Here is a 20,268-nt window from a genome sequence, read left to right on the forward strand (position 1 = left end):
ACACAAGATTCTGACGGGACTGGACAGGTTAGATGTGGGAAGAATGTTCCCAATGATGGGGAAGTCCAGAACCAGGGGACACAGTCTTAGGAAAAGGGGTAGGCCATTTAGGACTGAGATGAGGAGAAACTTCTTCACTCGGAGTTGTTACCATGTGGAATTCCCTACCGCAGAGAGTTGTTAATGCCAGTTCATTGGATATATTCAAGAGGGAGTTAGATATGGCCTTTACGGCTAAAGGGATCAAGGGGTATGGAGAGAAAGCAGGAAAGGGGTACTGAAGGAATGATCAGCCATGATCTTATTGAATGGTGGTGCAGGCTCGAAGGGCCGAATGACCTACTCCTGCACCTATTTTCTATGTTTCTATGTTAATGTCATGTCCACCTGTTCTTTCTCCCTGGTAATTGCTGAAGTGAAATAATTATTTAATATGTCTGTCATCTCTCTATCATTACCTGTGGCATTATCCTGTCTATCCCTCAATGACCCTATTCCCATCCCAATCTTCCTTTGTTTATTGATGTGCCTGTAAAATATTTTACTATTTTATTTTATGCTCCATCGTAATTTAATTTCATAGTTCCTCTTTACCTTCCCAATTATTTTTTTTGACTTCTCTCCTAATCTCTTCATATTCTCCCTTATCATGCAGTCTCCTGTTGTCTATGTAGCTAATGTATCATCATCATCATCATAGGTAGTCCCTCGGAGTCGAGGATGACTTGCTTCCACTCTAAAAGTGAGTTCTCAGGTGACTGAGGAGTCCAATGCAGGACCTACAGTCTCTGTTACAGGTGGGGCAGACAGTGGTTGAAGGAAAGGGTGGTTGGGGCGCCTGGATTGATGCACGCTCCTTCCGCTGCCTGCGCTTGGTTTCTGCTTGTTCTCAGCGATGGGACTCGAGGTTTTCAGCGCCCTCTCGGATGCTCTTCCTCCACTTTAGCCAGTCGTGGGCCAGGGATTCTCAGGAGTCGGTGGAGATGTTGCACTTTATCAAGGAGGATTTGAAGGTATCCTTGAAGCGTTTCTTCTGCCAACCTGGGGCTCGCTTGTCGTGTCGAAGCTCCGCATAGAGCGCTTGCTTTGGAAGTATCGGGTCAGGCACGCAGACGATGTGGTCCGCCCAACGGAGCTGATCGAGCATGGTCAATGCTTCGATGCTATGGATATTGGCCTGAGCGAGAATATTAACATTGGTGTGTCTGTCCTGCCAATGGATTTTCAGGATCTTGCAGAGGCAGCTCCGGTGGTACTTCTCCAGTGTTTTGAGGTGTCTGCTGTATATAGTCCACGTCTATGAGCCATATAGGAGGGCGGGTATCACTACTGCCCTGTAGACCATAAGCTTGGTACCGGATTTGAGGTCCTGGTCTTCAAACACTCTCTTCCTCAGGCGACTGAAGGCTGCGCTGGCGCACTGAAGGTGATGTTGGATCTCATTGTCAATGTCTGCTCTTGCTGTATGCCTCTTTCCTTACCCTGTTCCCTTATAGCTTTATTCATCTGTGGAGTCTCGTTGGTGTTTAGTTTGTTATTTTCTTCTAATGGAATATATTTTTCCTGCACTCTGATGAACACAATTTTAAATGGTTCCCATTGCTGTTCTACATCATTTTTTTGCCAATATTGTTTCCCATTTTATTTTCCCCAAGTTATATTCTCAGCTCCTCAAAATCACCCTTTCTCCAATCTATTACCCTAGTTTTCGTCATACTTATGTCCTTCTCAATTATCATCATAAAGCGTATTATATTATCGTCACTATTGTCTCGATAGTCCCTTACTTTTACTTCTCTTATCTGCACTGGTTCATTCCCCATTAGTAGACCAAATAATGAATCCTCCCTTGTTGGACTATTTACATATTAGGTTAGAAAGGAGTCCTGTGCACATTGTAGGAACTCCATTCCCTTATCCCCTTTACCTACCTCTTCTGTCCAGTTAATATCAGGGTAGTTGAAATCCCCTTGATTATTATTCTATTCTTTTTACTAATTGCACTCATTTATCCTCCACCTCCCTTCCACTATTAGGTGCTCTGTAGTCTACGCCAATTAGTGTGGTTGATCATTTTATTATCTTTTGTCTCTATCCATATGGATTCTATTTTTGTCTTGCTGATAGCTGCGTCACTTTTTTCTGATGCCATTATGTTAACCCTAATAACTATAGCTACTCCACCTCCCCCTTTTCCCTCTTTGTCTTTGCTAAATATGTTATGCCTTGCAATGTTTAATTACCAGTCCTGATTTTTCTGTAGTCATGTCTCAGTAAGCATAGAAACATAGAAACATAGAAATTTACAGTGGAAAAGGAGGCCATTTCGGCCCATCGTGTCCACGCCGGCCGACAGAGCCACACGGCCCTTGGTCAGCAGCCCCAAAGGTTACATCTAAACTTATGAACAATGACGGAAAGGCAAAGAGCACCCAGCCCAACCAGTCCGCCTCACACAACTGCAACGCCCCTTATGCTGAAACATTCGACACTCCATCCCAACTGGAGCCATGTGATCTCCTGGGAGAGACAAAAAAACAGATAAAAACCCAGGCCAATTTAGGGAGAAAAAAATCCGGGAAAATTCCTCTCTGACCCATCCAGGCGATCAAAACTAGTCCAGGAGATCACCCGGGCCGTATTCTATTCCCTGCAGTACTTACTATTATATCTGCGCTGCCCAACAAAAGGTCATCCAGTCTAATCCCAATTACCAGCTCTAGGTCCATAACCCTGCAGGTTACGGCACTTTAAGTGCCCATCCAACAATCTCTTAAAAGTGGTGAGGGTTTCTGCATCCACCACTCTTCCAGGCAGCGAAATCCAGATCCCCACAACCCTCTGCGTAAAGAAGCCCCCCCCCCCCAAATCCCCTCTAAACCTTCCACCAACCACCTTAAAATTATGTCCCATCACAATAGACCCTTCCACCAATGGAAATAGGCCCTTACTATCCACTATGTTCAGGCACCTCAATATTTTGTACACCTCAATAAGGTCTCCTCTCAACCTCCTCTGTTCCAATGAGAACAAACCCAGCCTATCCAATCTGTCCTTATAACTAAGATTCTCCATTCCAGGCAGCATCCGAGTAAATCTCCTCTGCACCCTCTCTAGTGCAATCACATCCTTCCTTTAATGCGGCGACAAGAACTGCACGCAGTACTCCAGCTGTAGCCTAACCAAAGTATTATACAATTTAAGCATAACCTCCCTGCTCTTATATTCTATGCCTCGTCCAAGAAAAGCAAGCATTCCGTATGCCTTCTTAACCACCTTATCCACCTGGCCTGCTACTTTCAGGGATCTGTGGACAAGCACTCCAAGATCCCTTTGTTCATCTACACTATTAAGTGGCCTACCGTTTAATGTGTATGCCCTTTCCTTATTAGCCCTCCCAAAGTGCATCATTTTCATTAATCCCGCAATGCATGATTGCTTCCCCTGTTTTATTTTGGACACTATGCATTGCTGTACGGACAGTTTACCTCATTTTTAACAGGATTTCCTCCCACTTTATGTTTAACCGTCTTTTTAAGACTCCTGTTCTATAACTCTATTTATTCCCTTGCCATTAATATCCTCTTTTACTTTATTATTTCCTATGCTCTCTTTTCCTGTTGTTTATATTTGGCTGGTTATGTTTCTTGTAGATCCTTCCCCCCCATCTAACTAGTTTAAAGCCTTTGCCACCTCCCTATTTACCCCTTCCGCTAGGACACGGGTCCCATCCCTGTTCAGATGGAGCCTGTCCCATCGGTACATCTCCTTCCTGTCCCAGAACTGGTGCCAGTGTCCCATGAAAAGGAATCCCTCTTTCCCACACCAGCCCTTTAACCACGTGTTAATTCTCCTGATCTGTCTGCTTCTATGCCAATTTGCACGTGGATCAGGCTATAATCCAGAGATTATTACCCTTGAGGTCCTGCTTTTTAATTTCGAGCCTAACTTCTGATACTCCCTCAGCAGGACCATCATCCCTGTTCCTACCTATGTCAGTTGTTCCATCACGGACCACGACAATTAGATTTGCCCCCTCCTTTTCCAAGTTCTTCTCCAGCCGCCGTGAGATATCCCTTACCTGCCTACAGAGGACAAAGAGTCCCCTATCACTACCACATTTCTATTCTGCTCTTCCACCACCCCAGTGTCTGTGGGACTGTCTTCTCAACCTCTCCTAAATCTCTGCTACCCAGCTCCCTAACAGTCACACCCTCCCTTTCCTGAACCTGTGCTTTTCTCTGGGGTGTGACTGTATTCTGGATAAAACTGTCCAGAAATTCCTCCCCCTCCCTTATGTGTCGGAGTGTCTCCAGCTCGATGACTCTGAGCCGGAGTGATTCGAGATGGAGACATCTCCTGCAGACATGTTTGCTCGGGACAGTCTCACTGTCCACAAACTCCCACATACTGCAGTCCAGTCACACAACCTGCCCTGCCATGTCTCTGTCTAGCCTTATTTTATTTATTTAATTAGTTAAAATCTTTATTCAATTATTATTTATAGTTATATTAATTAGTTTAACTGGTTAAGGTTTAAATTTAATACAGTATGTTATAGTTTCGCGGTCCCAGTTTAAACCCAGAAAAAAAGCTTCACACTCACCAACCAATCACCTACCTGCTGTTCTATGACGTCACTCCTTGTTTTTTTGAAATCATCGAAGGTTCCGCTGCCCTCCCTGCTCATACTGCCTGTCTATTTATAGCGCCGCTGTTCTGGCTGTTTTATCCCAGGTCCGCTCCTCCCGCCGCTACTCGGAAGTTGTTCTACAGACAACGATGGTCATTCTTTCCTGAGTTTGCGATGTGTTTCGATGAGGATGTGTCTTGTTAAAGAGCACCATGCACAAACATTTTAAACCAGACCTAGCCATTGTGTTTGTTGAGTGTGTACTGTCCAGGCTGGTTTCTGTGATTATTGGATTATCTCACCATTTATCTCATTGCTGTTTGTGAGATCATGTTGTGCCCAGAATTCTGGCCATGTTTCCCCATATTACAGCAGTCACATCACTTCAAAAGTACTTAATTGTCTGTGAAGGACTTTGGTATGTGCTAAATGTATCTTGTTCTTTCTTTTTCAATTTATCTATTCATCACTCTTGATTAATCAGAAGTGACACTGGGGGAAATCGCTGGAAGCTGAAGTTCAGCGAGTTCATGTGGAGCACATATACAGTTCATACACCAGGACGCCATTGATAATTATGAAAGTGCTCCTCAATGGTATCCCAGTATCAATGGAGCTAGACACGGGGGCCAGCCAGTCCCTGATGAGTATCAAACAGTTCGACAAGTTGTGGGCGTCCAAGGCTAGGAGGCCAAAATTATTGCCGATTGACGCACAGCTACGGACATATACAAAGGAGATCATTCCGGAGCTAGGCAACGCCACGGTAGTCATGACCCACAAAGATTCGGAGAACAGGTTGCCACTCTGGATTGTCCCGGCGGACGGTCCCGCACTGCTGGGGAGGAGTTGGCTTCCTGTCATGAACTGGAAATGGGGCGATGTCAATGCAATTTCTTCTGTGGAGTGAATATCATGCTCACAGGTCCTGGATAAATTTGACTCACTATTTTAACCCGGTATTGGCACTTTCATGGGGACCACGGGAGTGATTCACGTAAACCCGGACGCCAGGCCAATACACCACAAGGCCAGAGCGGTGCCGTACGTGATGCGAGAAAAGATAGAATGCGAATTGGACCGCCTGCTGAGGGAAGGCATCATCTCGCCAGGCGAATTCAGTGACTGGGCGAGCCCGATTGTGCGAGTGTTCAAGGCGGATGGGTCGGTCAGGATATGTGGTGATTACAAGGCTACCATCAATCGGGTGTCATTCCAAGACCAGTACCCGCTACCGAGAGCGGAGGACCTCTTTGCGACGCTATCCGGTGGCAAACTTTTTTCAAAATTGGACCTGACCTCAGCTTACATGACCCAGGAGCTGGCGAGTGAGTCGAAGAAGCTGACCACCATCATGACACACAAGGGGTTGTTTAAGTACAACAGATGTCCGTTCGGGATTCGCTCGGCCGTCGCGATCTTTCAATGAAACATGGAAAGTCTCCTCAAGTCAATTCCAAGGACGGTGGTTTTTCAAGACGACATCCTCATCACGGGTTGTGATACTGAAGAACACCTCCACAACCTGGAGGAGGTACTACGCAGACTGGACCGGGTAGTTCTGCGACTGAAAAAGGCGAAGTGCTTTTTCCTAGCTCCAGAGGTAGAATTCCTGGGGATGAGGGTAGCAGCAGACAGGATCAGACCTACTGCGTCCAAAACGGAAGCGATCCAGAGAGCACCCAGACCCGTAACACGACAGAGCTGCGTTCGTTCCTGGGGCTCCAAAACTATTTTGGTAAATTTCTTCCCAAATTGAGCACACTGTTAGAGCCGCTACACGTGATCCGACGCAAAGGTTGCAAATGGGTCTGGGGGGAAAGCCAGGAAAGGGCTTTTGACAGAGCACGCAATTTGTTATGCTCCAACAATCTGTTAACGCAATATGACCCATGTAAGAAACTTGTTTTAATGTGCGATGAGTCGTCCTATGGGATCGGGTGTGTGTTGCAGCATGTTAATGCCAAGGGTCAGTTACAGCCGGTAGCTTATGCCTTCAGAAGTCTGTCCCAGGAAGGGGCTACAGGATGGTAGAAAAGGAAGCGCTTGCATGTGTATATGCAGTAAAAAAAATGCACCAGTACCTGTTTGGCAGGAAATTTGAGTTGGAGACAGATCACAAACCCCTAAAGTACCTTTTGGCTGACAACAAAGCCATAAATTCAAATGCGTCCACCCGCATACATAGAAACATAGACATAGAAACATAGAAAATAGGTGCAGGAGTAGGCCATTCTGCCCTTCTAGCCTGCACCGCCATTCAATGAGTTCATGGCTGAACATGCAACTTCAGTACCCCATTCCTGCTTTCTTACCATACCCCTTGATCCCCCTAGTAGTAAGGACTTCATCTAACTCCTTTTTGAATATATTTAGTGAATTGGCCTCAACAACTTTCTGTGGTAGAGAATTCCACAGGTTCACCACTCTCTGGGTGAAGAAATTCCTCCTCATCTCGGTCCTAAATGGCTTACCCCTTATCCTTAGACTGTGTCCCCTAGTTCTGGACTTCCCCAACATTGGGAACATTCTTCCTGCATCTAACCTGTCGAAACCCATCAGAATTTTAAACGTTTCTATGAGGTCCCCTCTCATTCTTCTGAACTCCAGTGAATACAATCCCAGTTGATCCAGTCTTTCTTGAAAGGTCAGTCCCGCCATCCCGGGAATCAGTCTGGTGAACCTTCACTGCACTCCCTCAATAGCAAGAATGTCCTTCCTCAGGTTAGGAGACCAAAACTGTACACAATACTCCAGGTGTGGCCCCACAAAGGCCCTGTACAACTGTAGCAACACCTCCCTGCCCCTGTACTCAAATCCCCTCGCTATGAAGGCCAACATGCCATTTGCTTTCTTAACCGCCTGCTATACCTGCATGCCAACCTTCAATGACTGATGTACCATGACACCCAGGTCTCTTTGCACCTCCCCTTTTCCTAATCTGTCACCATTCAGATAATAGTCTGTCTCTCAGTTTTTACCATCAAAGTGGATAACCTCACATTTATCCACATTATACTTCATCTGCCATGCATTTGCCCACGCACCTAACCTATCCAAGTCGCTCTGCAGCCTCATAGCATCCTCCTCGCAGCTCACACTGCCACCCAACTTCGTGTCATCCGCAAATTTGGAGATACTACATTTAATCCCCTCGTCTGAATCATTAATGTACAGTGTAAACAGCTGGGGCCCCAGCACAGAACCTTGCGGTACCCCACTAGTCACTGCCTGCTATTTTGAAAAGTCCCCATTTGCTCCTACTCTTTGCTTCCTGTGTGACAACCAGTTCTCAATCCATGTCAGCACACTACCCCCAATCCCATGTGCTTTAACTTTGCACATTAATCTCTTGTGTGGGACCTTGTCGAAAGCCTTCTGAAAGTCCAAATATACCACATCAACTGGTTCTCCCTTGTCTACTCTACTGGAAACATCCTCAAAAAATTCCAGAAGATTTGTCAAGCATGATTTCCCTTTCACAAATCCATGCTGACTTGGACCTATCATATCACCTCTTTCCAAATGCACTGCTTTGACATCCTTAATAATTGATTCCATCATTTTACCCACTACGGATGTCAGGCTGACCGGTCTATAATTCCCTGTTATCTCTCTCCCTCCTTTTTTAAAAAGTGGGGTTACATTGGCTACCCTCCACTCCATAGGAACTGATCCAGAGTCAATGGAATGTTGGAAAATGACTGTCAATGCATCCACTATTTCCAAGGCCACCTCCTTAAGTACTCTGGGATGCAGTCCATCAGGCCCTGGGGATTTATCGGCCTTCAATCCCATCAATTTCCCCAACACAATTTTCCGACTAATAAGGATTTCCCTCAGTTCCTCCTCCTTACTAGACCCTCCGACCCCTTTTATATCCGGAAGGTTGTTTGTGTCCTCCTGAGTGAATACCGAACCAAAGTACTTGTTCAATTGGTCCGCCATTTCTTTGTTCCCCGTTATGACTTCCCCTGATTCTGACTGCAGGGGACCTACGTTTGTCTTTACTAACCTTTTTCTCTTTACATATCTATAGAAACTTTTGCAATCCGTCTTAATGTTCCTTGCAAGCTTCTTCTCGTACTCCTTTTTACCTGCCCTAATCAAACCCTTTGTCCTCCTCTGCTGAGTTCTAAATTTCTCCCAATCCCCGGGTTCGCTGCTATTTCTGGCCAATTTGTATGCCACTTCCATGGCTTTAATACTATCCCTGATTTCCCTTGATAGCCACGGTTGAGCCACCTTCCCTTTTTTATTTTTACGCCAGACAGGAATGTACAATTGTTGTAGTTCATCCATGCGGTCTCTAAATGTCTGCCATTGCCCATCCACAGTCAACCCCTTCAGTATCATTCGCCAATCTATCCTAGCCAATTGCTAATTAATCCTCTCTCATTACACAACACCCAGTCTAAGATGGCCTCCCCCCTTGTTGGTTCCTCGACATATTGGTCTACAAAACCATCCCTTATGCACTCCAGGAAATCCTCCTCCACCGTATTGCTTCCAGTTTGGTTAGCCCAATCTATGTGCATATTAAAGTCACCCATTATAACTGCTGCACCTTTATTGCACGCACCCCGAATTTCATGTTTGATGCCCTCCCCAACATCACTATTACTGTTTGGAGGTCTGTACACAACTCCCACTAACGTTTTTTGCCCTTTGGTGTTCTGCAGCTCTACCCATATAGATTCCACATCATCCAAGCTAATGTCCTTCCGAACTATTGCCTTAATTTCCTCCTTAACCAGCAATGCTACCTCACCTCCTTTTCCTTTTATTCTATCTTTCCTGAATGTTGAATACCCCTGGATGTTGAGTTCCCAGCCCTGATCATCCTGGAGCCACGTCTCCGTAATCCCAATCACATCATATTTGTTAACATCTATTTGCACAGTTAATTCATCCACCTTATTGCGGATACTCCTTGCATTAAGACACAAAGCCTTCAGGCTTGTTTTTTTTAACACCTTTTGTCCTTTTAGAATTTTGCTGTACAATGGCCCTTTTTGTTCTTTGCCTTGGGTTTCTCTGCCCTCCACTTTTCCTCATCTCCTTTCTGTCTTTTGCTTTTGCCTCCTTTTTGTTTCCCTCTGTCTTCCTGCATTGGTTCCCATCCCCCTGCCATATTAGTTTAACTCCTCCCCAACAGCACTAGCAAACACTCTTCCTAGGACATTGGTTCCGGTCCTGCCCAGGTGCAGACCGTCCGGTTTGTACTGGTCCCACCTCCCCCAGAACCGGTTCCAATGCCCCAGGAATTTGAATCCCTCCCTGCTGCACCACTGCTCAAGCCACGTATTCATCTGCGCTATCCTGCGATTCCTACTCTGACTATCACGTGGCACTGGTAGCAAACCGAGATTACTACTTTTGAGGTCCTACTTTTTAATTTAGCTCCTAGCTCCTTAAATTCGTTTCGTAGGACCTCATCCCTTTTTTTACCTATGTCGTTGGTACCAACGACAACTGGCTGATCTCCCTCCCTTTTTAGAATGTCCTGCACCTGCTCCGAGACATCCTTGACCCTTGCACCAGAGAGGCAACATACCATCCTGGACACTCGGTTGTGGCCTTACAATTGAATCCCCTATCGCTCTCCCACTCAGAGGTGGGCACTCACGTTAGCCACCTATGACTATACAATTCGGCACAGACCGGGCACTGAAATCTGCGCCGATGCACTCAGCAGGCTCCCACTAGCCACCACCGAGGGGGCAACTGAGCATGATGCTGAGATGGTCATGGCAGTTGAAGCTTTCGAAAGCGAAGGCTCACCTGTGACAGCCCGTCAGATCAAAGTCTGGACAAATAGAGACCCGCTACTGTCTTTAGTCAAGAAATGTGTCCTGAATGGGGACTGTACAGCCATGTACGGGGCATGCCCTGAGGAATTTAAACCATTCCACAGGCGCAAGGATGAACTCTCGATTCAGGCCGACTGCCGACTATGGGGTAACCGAGTAGTCATGCCCCAGATGGGCAGAGAGGCGTTCATCCAAGAACTCCACAATGAGCACCCGGGCATTGTCATGATGACGGCAATTGCCAGGTCACATGTTTGGTGGCTAGGGATAGATGCAGACCTGGAACTTTGTGTTCGCAGGTGCAACACGTGTGCCCAGCTGGGCAATGCACCCAGGGAAGCCCCCCTTAGCCCCTCGTCCTGGCCCACCAAGCCATCGTCACACATCCATGTGAACTACGCAGGTCCTTTCATGGGAAAAACGTTTTTGGTTGTAGTAGACGCCTACTCCAAATGGATCGAGTGTGACATTCTCAATTCAAGCACATCTTCTGCCACGGTAGAATGTCTACGGGCAATGTTCGCCGCCCATGGTCTACCGGACGTTTTGGTCAGCGACAATGCTTTACAAGCATTGAATTCCAGGACGTCATGGCAGGAAATGGTATCAACCATGTCAGAACGGCACCGTTCAACCAGCCTCAAACGGCCAGGCGGAACAAGCAGTGCAGATAATCAAACAGGGGATGCTCAGAATCCAAGGGGGTTCCCTACAAAGCCGCTTATCACGCCTCCTGTTGGCCAATAGATCCCGACCACACTCGCTTACAGGGATTCCACCCGCAGAGCTGCTAATGAAAAGGATGCTCAAAACCAGGTTATCCCTTATACACCCCACCATGAAAGAAATTGTTGAGAGCAGGCACCGGTCACAATGTGACTACCATGATGGGAATGCGAGGGCACGGTGTATTGATGTCAATGACTCTGTCTTTGTCATCAACTACACTGCAGAGCCCAAATGTCTCGCAGGCACTGTGATTAGCAAAGAGGGGAATAGGATTCTGGAAGTTAAACTTACCAAGGGACAAATCTGCCGCAACACGTGGATCAAACAAAAAGAAAGTTCAGCAACCCCACCACAGGTGACCGAACACTGGAACGAAGTGGAGGAGAGCCCAGTCACTGTGGGTAGTTCAGACAGGCCTGAGGCACCGCAAACAGTCAGGCCAGCGCCAACAACCGGAGCCCCAACTCAGGCACTCTACAAGGGAGCGTAAACCACCAGAGAGACTTAACCTGTGATCCCAATAAGACTTTGGGGGGGAGGTGATGTCATGTATTCTACTGTCATTGTAATCCATGTATAAACTGACCTAAGTTGTACACCGTGAGAACACTGACCACTGTGGTGAACTTGTGGGAGACACTCCTAAGCTGGACTTTCAGGTATTAAAGGGGAAGCTCCACCCATCTTCTGCACTTCAGTGCTGGCAAATAAAGGTTACTGGTCAATGAGTGACCTTCTCTCAAGTAGGGGCCTCGTGTGCATTTGTACTGTATAGTAAGGACATATTAGACGGGGTCGCCCTTTCACCAACCCACCGCATCAAAATGACAGTGGAGAGGCAGCACCCATCAAATTCCCGGCCTCAATGCCGCTGTTACCTCTGACCTCAGGGACCATGAGGAGAGGGGGGATGCTCAGTGCAGGAGGCTCAATCAGCCCCTTTTAGAGGGAGACGCTCCAGGAGGCAGCTCTCCCTCTCTTCAGGCACCTTCTCTGCCCCTACAGAGCCTGTGGCTCAGTAAGATTCTCTCTCACAGGACTGCCACATAAACCTTCAGGTTGCCACTGCACCTTCTCCTCGAAGTGTTGCACTGGGTACCCTGCCACAGCTCTGCTGGACTTTGCTGGGCAGCAGCAGAGGACCCTTTCTCTATGTTGGGGATCCTACCGGGAGCTTGTCCTGCAAAGAAAATGCGACCCAGGAGTAAGGACAAGAGGTGGAAATCCCACTCTGACACAAGTAACTCAAATTCCATTTTCATTTAATTGGAATCCAGGATTTTACCAGTGGATTGGATTCTATCTATTTTTTTAAGAAAACCATAAATCAGCCGTCTTGGTCATCGGCATGCTATTTGTCAGAGAAATGCTCTTCTATACTAGTTACTCATGTATTTCCATAGGTTTAATGTATGGACTCATCTGTATTGGAATGGCTGCTTTATCTTCTCTGATGGGAAGCGTGCTCCAGGTAAGATTTATCTGCGTTACAGATGTGATTAGTTCTTTTACTTTACTTTTGGTGAATGTTGGTATTTAACATGAGCAATGTTCGTGCTGGTGAATGGAACATTCTCTCATTTCAGGCAATCACTGTCAGAGATAGCATACTCTGCTGAGGAGTCACAGTCGTTCTACTCTCTAACAATACACCTTAGCTACTTGCTCTAACAGTTCCTACTACACCGCTGTGGGATTTTCATTTCTCGCACTAGCCATCCTGTGGACTCTAAGAGTGAGATTGCCAGTTTGGTGCTGTAGGCCTATCCCACCAGTAACTGAATTGAGAAACTCATAGAACCTTTGGACCTTTAGACCTGGGAAATCCCATCGGTCTGGCATGATTTGAACCCAATGCTACAGTTGGAAGAACTTTGTACTAACAATGCTGCCCCCTCTCGGCTTCCATATTTCACTTACCCTTTTACCTAAAAACACCTATATTGCAAGTAGTAAGAAGTACTACAAGGGGAAAGTGTACACTGTGTTACAAGAAATGCCTGAAAGAGAATTTCTTAAAGTCTCAATCAAAGGATTTTGCAGATACAGTCCCACTCATTGATCTCTGGAGATACAGTCCCACCCAAAGAGCTCTGGAGATACAATCCCATCCATTGATCTTTACAGATACAGTCCCATCCATTGATCACTGGAGATAATGTCCCATCCATTGATCTCTGCAGATACAGTCCCATCCATTGATCGCTGCAGATACAGTCCCATCCATTGATCTCTGCAGATACAGTCCCATCCATTGATCTCTGCAGATACAGTCCCATCCATTGATCTCTGCAGATACAGTCCCATCCATTGATCTCTACAGATACAGTCCCATCCATTGATCTCTGCAGATACAGTCCCATCCATTGATCTCTGCAGATACAGTCCCATCCATTGATCTCTGCAGATACAGTCCCATCCATTGATCTTTACAGATACAGTCCCATCCATTGATCTCTGCAGATACAGTCCCACCCAAAGGAGTCAGCAGATATTGGCTGGACAACAGTGGAAATACATTCACAAAGACTCCTGTGGTCTGTATTCCTTGTGATTCACCAAAAATGCCGAGTTCAAGAAATCTTTTTAAATGGATTGACATAGCCATTACACACAGAGCAGAGCCATTATCTCCCACACAGTGTGGATGCTGAATTAAGAAGTATTGGGCCCAGCCAACTGGCGATAACTGGATTGGCTGTGTCTGTCTGAAGTGTAATAAAATATCTATTTTACAATCAGGCAAAGGCTGTATGGGAATATCTAGGAACTATCACAGAGCAGCAATCTAACAGATAATATCTGAAAGCACAGAGCAAAGTCTAAGCATTTGACCACCATTATCTGAAGCCTGAGATTAGATTGGATAACTCAGGGCTATCTCTACACATTGGAGTGGAAATTCGGTCTGTCGCTGCCCCGGAGGGACAGTAATGGCGGCGGGAATAATTTCCGGGCGGGCTCTTTACCTCGGGATTTTCAGTTGCTCAGCTGGCCTAGTGCCCTAAAAGAGGTGTGGAACGCCTCCCTTGACACTCCGCCCCACACTCGGGGCCCAGCTGATGAATTTTGTGGCTGCAGACGCAAACCATTTCCCGGCGCAATATTTACCGCCCCGTCGCCATTCGCGGTGGTACCGAATTTTCACCCTTTTGTATTTACTTGTAGTTTTATTCAGTTCTGCCTCTCTGTTTGTGCTGGGTAGAACCAAATTGATAACAACATTTAAAGTCTTACCTGAATGTTTATCGAGAAATCTTCCTAATTCAGAAATTTAAATCCAATAAATATTCTGGGCTACTAATGACAGTTACAGAGGAGTGAAGTTTAGTTAAAATTCTCCAACTCCAGAGCAGCAGCAACACCTCAGGGCATGTAATTTATGAAGAGTTAACTGTGAGTAATTATCCTGATGACATCAGCAGTCAAAATGGTTAATCCCAGTGTTAAACTAACAGGCAGAGGAATCTGAAACAAACATGTTCTCTACCTGTCACTGGTGTCACCAAAATACATCTCCCCTTTTAAAACTGCTTCCTATCTCTCTGTCAAAGACATAATACAGATGTAACAGCTGTCCACTTTCTCCATTGTTCACCAGGCTGCCCTCACTATTTTTGGGATTTGTGGAGGTCCACTGCTAGGATTCTTCCTGTTAGGCATGATATTCCCATGTGCCAATTCAATTGTAAGTACCTCATAGATATTTTGGGCTGGAATTTCTCTGGGATCCCATCCCTCGCGAGGGTCGGAACGGGGGCGCTAAAGGGTTGGCAGCCACGAGCGCCATCATTCGCGCCGCTCGGCAAGTTCAGTGCGTCGGTATGGCGGCACAGAGGAGTACTTCCCAGGAGCGTCTCGCCGCTCTACAACGTCCCGCTTTCAAAATTTGTTTTGCGCTGCACGCGTAGCGGCCCAGAGAAAGCTGGTGTGCAGAGCTGACCCGGCGGCAGTGAGGGAAAGAATGACTGCACGAGGTAAGTGTGATTGTTTTTTCTTCTTTTTGCAATTTAAATTTATTTAGGGTGAGTAATATATCGGGAATGTTTTTTGCACCAATTTTCTTTGGAAGGAGGCCTCTCTTAACATGCTACGAAACCAGCTCTTTAGCAACGGATATTCAGTTGCTCACCCGGCCTAGCGCCCTAAGATAGGTGTGGAACGTTTCCCTAAGTGCTCCGCTCCACTGTCAGGGCACAACTGCTGCATTTTTTGGCTGCTGACACAAACCATTCCCCGCGCTAAATTTATCCACCGCCTGACATTAACGCCTCAAAAAACGTCATGCATCAGTTTAGTACAGTGCGAGCAGTCATTTTCCATAGCATGCAAATGGTACATAAGAAACTTTAAAAAGATTTGTTTGTTGGAATTGTATTTTGTTTTGAGATTGGTAAGATGACCAATTAGAAAGCAGAAAATTATAATTTAAAACATGGTCAGTATAGATTCTATGTTGACATAGATACTGTCATCATTCAGTGACAGGAAATGGCTGTGAGTGCTAGTTCTGAACATATCGTGTAGGGAGGCTGGATGTGAACACTCACTAGGATATAGTTTAGTGAGTGCTGGGTGTGAGCATTTATTAGGATGCAATTTCCAGCCTCTGGTCTTGTGAATCATATTGCTTTAAGAAAGAAATTAAGTTTCTAACGCAACATTGCATCCGAATAAATGCTCACACCCAGCACTCACTGCACTATATCCTTGTGAGTGTTCACATCCACGCCTCCCTACACGATATGTTCAGAACTGCCATTTCCTGTCAGTGAATGATGACAGTATCTATGTTAACATAGAATCTGTGCTGTCCATGTTTTAAATTATAATTTTCTGCTTTCTAATTGATCATCTTACCAATCTCAAAACAAACAATACAATTCCAACAAACAAATCTTTTTAAAAGTTTCCTGTGTACCATTTGCATGCTATGAAAAATGACTGCTCGCACTGTACTAAACTGATGCATGATAGTGCCCATACGAACTGACACTCAAACAATAGGCACATTGCCTTGGCTTTAGTATTGTGGTGTGTCGCTGGGCAGATCGGGGACGATGCTACGGAGACATACTTGCCTCTAAGGAAATGGACAGCCCTTGTTCACCATGAAACTTGGCGAATCGTTTTGGGAAGGTTTGTGAGGCTGTGTCAGCAGTGTGGCCCCAGGGCTGTGCCAGCAGTGTGGCCCCAGGGCTGTGCCAGCAGTGTGGCCCCAGGGCTGTGCCAGCAGTGTGGCCCCATGGCTGTGCCAGCAGTGTGGCCCCAAGGCTGTGCCAGCAGTGTGGCCCCAGGGCTGTGCAAGTAGCGATTATTTGGGGGCTCGTGTTGTCCCTGACACAGGCAAGTGATTTGGTTTTATTGCTGCCATAGTTTGTGAGCTTTGTACTGCAGCTCAGGAGGATACTCTTTGGTCCCATTAGAGCATTGTAGCACTGTCATACTCTGGTCTCCTTACATCATCATCATCGTAGGCAGTCCCTCGGAATCGAGGAAGACTTGCTTCCACTCCTGAAATGAGTTCTTTGGTGGCTGGACAGTCCGATACGAAAGCCACAGACCCTGTCGCAGGTGGGACAGACATTCGTCGAGGGAAGAGATGGGTGGGACTGGTTTGCCGCACGCTCCTTCCACTGCCTGCGTTTGACCTCTTCACGCTCTTGCCGTTGAGATTCGAAGAGCTCAATGACCTCCCGGATGCACTTTCTCCACTTAAGGCGGTCTTCGGCCAGAGCCTCCCAGGTGTCAGTGGTGATGTCGCACTTTATCAGGGAGGCTTTGAGGGTGTCCTTGTAACGTTTCAGCTGCCCACCTTTGGCTCGTTTGCCGTGAAGGAGCTCCGCATAGAGCAATTGCTTAGGGAGTCTCATGTCTGGCATGCGAACAATGTGGCCTGCCCAGCGAAGCTGATCAAATGTCGTCAGTGCTTCAGTGCTGGGGATGTTGGCCTGGACGAGGACACTATCCTGGTCAATGTACACACCTACACTCTGCGGCACGGGATACACATGCCATACCAGATTCCAGCATACCTGCCAGCAATGTACACAATATTTGTGTCAGCCATGGCTCATAATAACACCTCTCTCCTGGGAGTCAAAAGGTTGTGGGTTACATCCCACTCCAGAGACGTGAGCACATTTGAACAAAGACAGACAGGAAAATACCCTCTGATCCATCCGGCCTGGTCCACTCAATATATACTCTCTCCATCCACCCAAAACCACGTCATCTCCCAGGGGAGGCAACAGCTGGTTAAAAACCCAGACCAATTTAGGGGGGGATAAAATCTGAGAAATTCACCTCCTACTCTCCTAAGCGGTCATAACTAGTCCACAATATCACTTCCATTATCCTTTTAGCTGATCTAATGGCAGCCTTAGTTTTCGTTAGCCATTCTTTGTCCTTAACTCTGGTTAGTTGAGTATTAGATGCCTTTAGATTGTAGAAACTTTTTTTTGTAACATCTGATTTGTTTTTGTACATGACCAGTCAGCCAGCTTGGCTTTTTCTTACCACACTCCTTTCCTTTGATTTTGGACACATATTTGTCTTCCTTTTTTTTGATCTTTTTCTTAAAATCTTTCCATTTGTATTTTAAGTTCGTCCCATCACCACCCAGTAGAGTTGGTCAATTAACCTGTTCCAAATCTTCAGCCATTTTAGCAAAGTTTGGACTTATGAAATCTAGTACGAGCTGCAGATTCTCAGGTGTCGAAATTTGGTTTTACGCCAGCTGATACCACCTAGGAGAGAGCAGCCTAATGGGGGCAGTGATGGCACACCACATCGTCCTGCGGCGAAGACTTCAAAGGTGCAGCTACACAGACGGGTTATGGCCAATGTGGGACCACGCCAGAGTAGAGGCCCCAGATGTCCGGGAAGGAGGCTGTACACACGCAAGGTTTACCGTACACATTGCTCTTACCTTGATATGTCCAAGGAGCGGTGTATAAGAAGGCTGCAGTTCGGCAAGGCGATGGTCACGGACCTCTGCCATCTCCTGCACACAGACCTCGAAGCTGACATCGGCACCAGGACCTTGCTGTTAGTGGCAGTGAAAGTGACAGTGGCACTGAACTGCTAGGCAACCGGCACCTTCCAATCGCCTCTATCCGATATATGCAACATCTCGCAGTTTGCAGTCGATTGCTGCATTCGGCAGGTGACCGATGCTCTCTACAGCCATCAAATGGACTACATCAGCATGTCCAGGGAGAGCCAGGATGAGCGTTCCCGTGGCTTCACCAGGATAGCGGGCTTTCCCAGCGTTCAGGGAGCTATTGATTATACGCATGTGGCATTGAGGACCCCGCTCCACAATGGAGAAGTGTTTCAGAATCACAAGGGCTAGCACTCCCTCACCATTCAGCTGGTCTGCGACCACAGGCAGATTATCCTCGCTGTCAATGCCCGCTATCCTGGCAGCTGCCACGATGCGTTCATCCTGCGGGAGAGCATTGTGTCATGACTGTTCCAGCCACCTCATGAAGGACGTGGCTAGCTCCTGGATGACAAAGGCTATGGTCTCGCCTCCTGGCTGATGACTCCCTCCACACTCCCACCACCCCTGCGGAGCAGCGCTACAGCACCAGCCATATCGCAACCAGGACCATTATAGAGCAAACTATCAGGGTACTGAAGCAGCGTTTCCGCAGCCTTAACTGCTCTGGAGGGGCATTTCAGTACTCACCTGATAGTGCCCATGTTCACCGTTGTCTGCTGCATGCTGCACAATGTGGCCATCATGAGGGGCCAGCCATTACCACCAGGGATGGCAGATCCACCTCAGGAGGACAGCAACGATGAGGAGGAAGAGTAAGAGCTTCAGCCACGGAGCAGGCAGCCTAACACTTGTAGCTGCAAGGGCTGCTCGTCAAAGACTCATCATACATCGATTCCAGTGAACGACGCAAGACTGAGGAGGGTCGATGAGGGCAGTGCGTTTGATGTAGTATATATGGATTTTAGTAAAGCTTTTGATAAGGTCCCACTTGGCAGACTGGTCACGAAAGTAAAAGCCCATTGGATCCAGGGCAAAGTGGCAAGTTGGATCCAAAATTGGCTTGGAGGCAGGAAGCAAAGGATACTGGTTGATGGGTGTTTTTGTGACTGGAAGGCTGTACCCTGTGGGGTTCTGCGGGGCTTAGTGGTATATATCAATGACTTGGATTTAAATGTTGGGGGTATGATTAAGAAGTTTGTAGATGACACTAAAATAGGCTGTGTAATTGATAATGACAATGAAGAAGAAAACGGGATTGCAGGAAGATATCAATGTACTGGTCAGGTGGGCAGAATGATGGAAAATGGAATTCAATCTAGATAAGTGTGAGGTAATGCATTTGGGGAGGTCTAACAAGGCAAGGGAATAAGCATTAAATGGTACGACACTGAAAAGTGCAGAGGTCCACAGATCCCTGAAGGTAGCAGGCCAGGTAGATAAGGTGGTTAAGAAGGCATATGGAATATTTGCCTTTATTAGTCGAGGCATGGAATACAAGAGCAAGGACGTTATGCTTGAACAGTATAAAACACTGGTTAGGCCGCAGCTGGAGTACTGCGTGCGGTTCTGGTTACCACATTGCAGGAAAGATGTGATTGCACTGGAAAGGGTGGAGAGATTTACAAGAATGTTGCCTGGACTGGAGAATTTTGGCTATGATGAAAGATTGGAGATGCTGGGTCTGTTTTCTTTGGAACAGAGAAGGCTAAGGGGAGACCTGATTGAGGTGTATAAAATTATGAGGGGCCTGGATAGAGTGGATAGGAAGGACCTGTTTCCCTTGGCAGAGGGGTCAACAACCAGGGGACATATATTTAAAGTAATTCGGGGGAGGTTTAGAGGAGATATGAGGGGAAATTTCTTCAGCCAGATGGTGGTGAGAGTCTGGAACTCACTGCCTGAAAGGGTGGTAGAGGCAGGAACCCTTACCACATTTAAAAGATACCTGGATGTGCACTTGAAGTGCTGTAACTTACAGGGCTACGGACCAAGAGCTGGAAAGTGGGATTAGGCTGGATAGCTTTTGGCCGGCGCGGACACGATGGGCCGAAATGGCCTCCTTCCGTGCTGTAAATTTCTATGAT

The 20,268-nt window shown here is 46.7% G+C and overlaps 1 protein-coding gene across 1 annotated transcript in view; it reads left to right on the forward strand.

Moving 5' to 3' along the window:
• LOC139228197 (sodium-coupled monocarboxylate transporter 1-like) overlaps positions 1 to 20,268 on the forward strand; it is a 98,066-nt gene that overhangs the window by 55,481 nt on the left and 22,317 nt on the right. The window contains exons 10-11 of the mRNA XM_070859379.1: positions 12,579 to 12,646; positions 14,777 to 14,863. Of these exons, the coding sequence (XP_070715480.1) occupies positions 12,579 to 12,646; positions 14,777 to 14,863 (155 nt within the window). The remainder of the gene's footprint in view (positions 1 to 12,578; positions 12,647 to 14,776; positions 14,864 to 20,268) is intronic.

The sequence above is a fragment of the Pristiophorus japonicus genome, chromosome 17, assembly GCF_044704955.1.
Source record: "Pristiophorus japonicus isolate sPriJap1 chromosome 17, sPriJap1.hap1, whole genome shotgun sequence".
NCBI classification, from domain to species: domain Eukaryota; kingdom Metazoa; phylum Chordata; class Chondrichthyes; family Pristiophoridae; genus Pristiophorus; species Pristiophorus japonicus.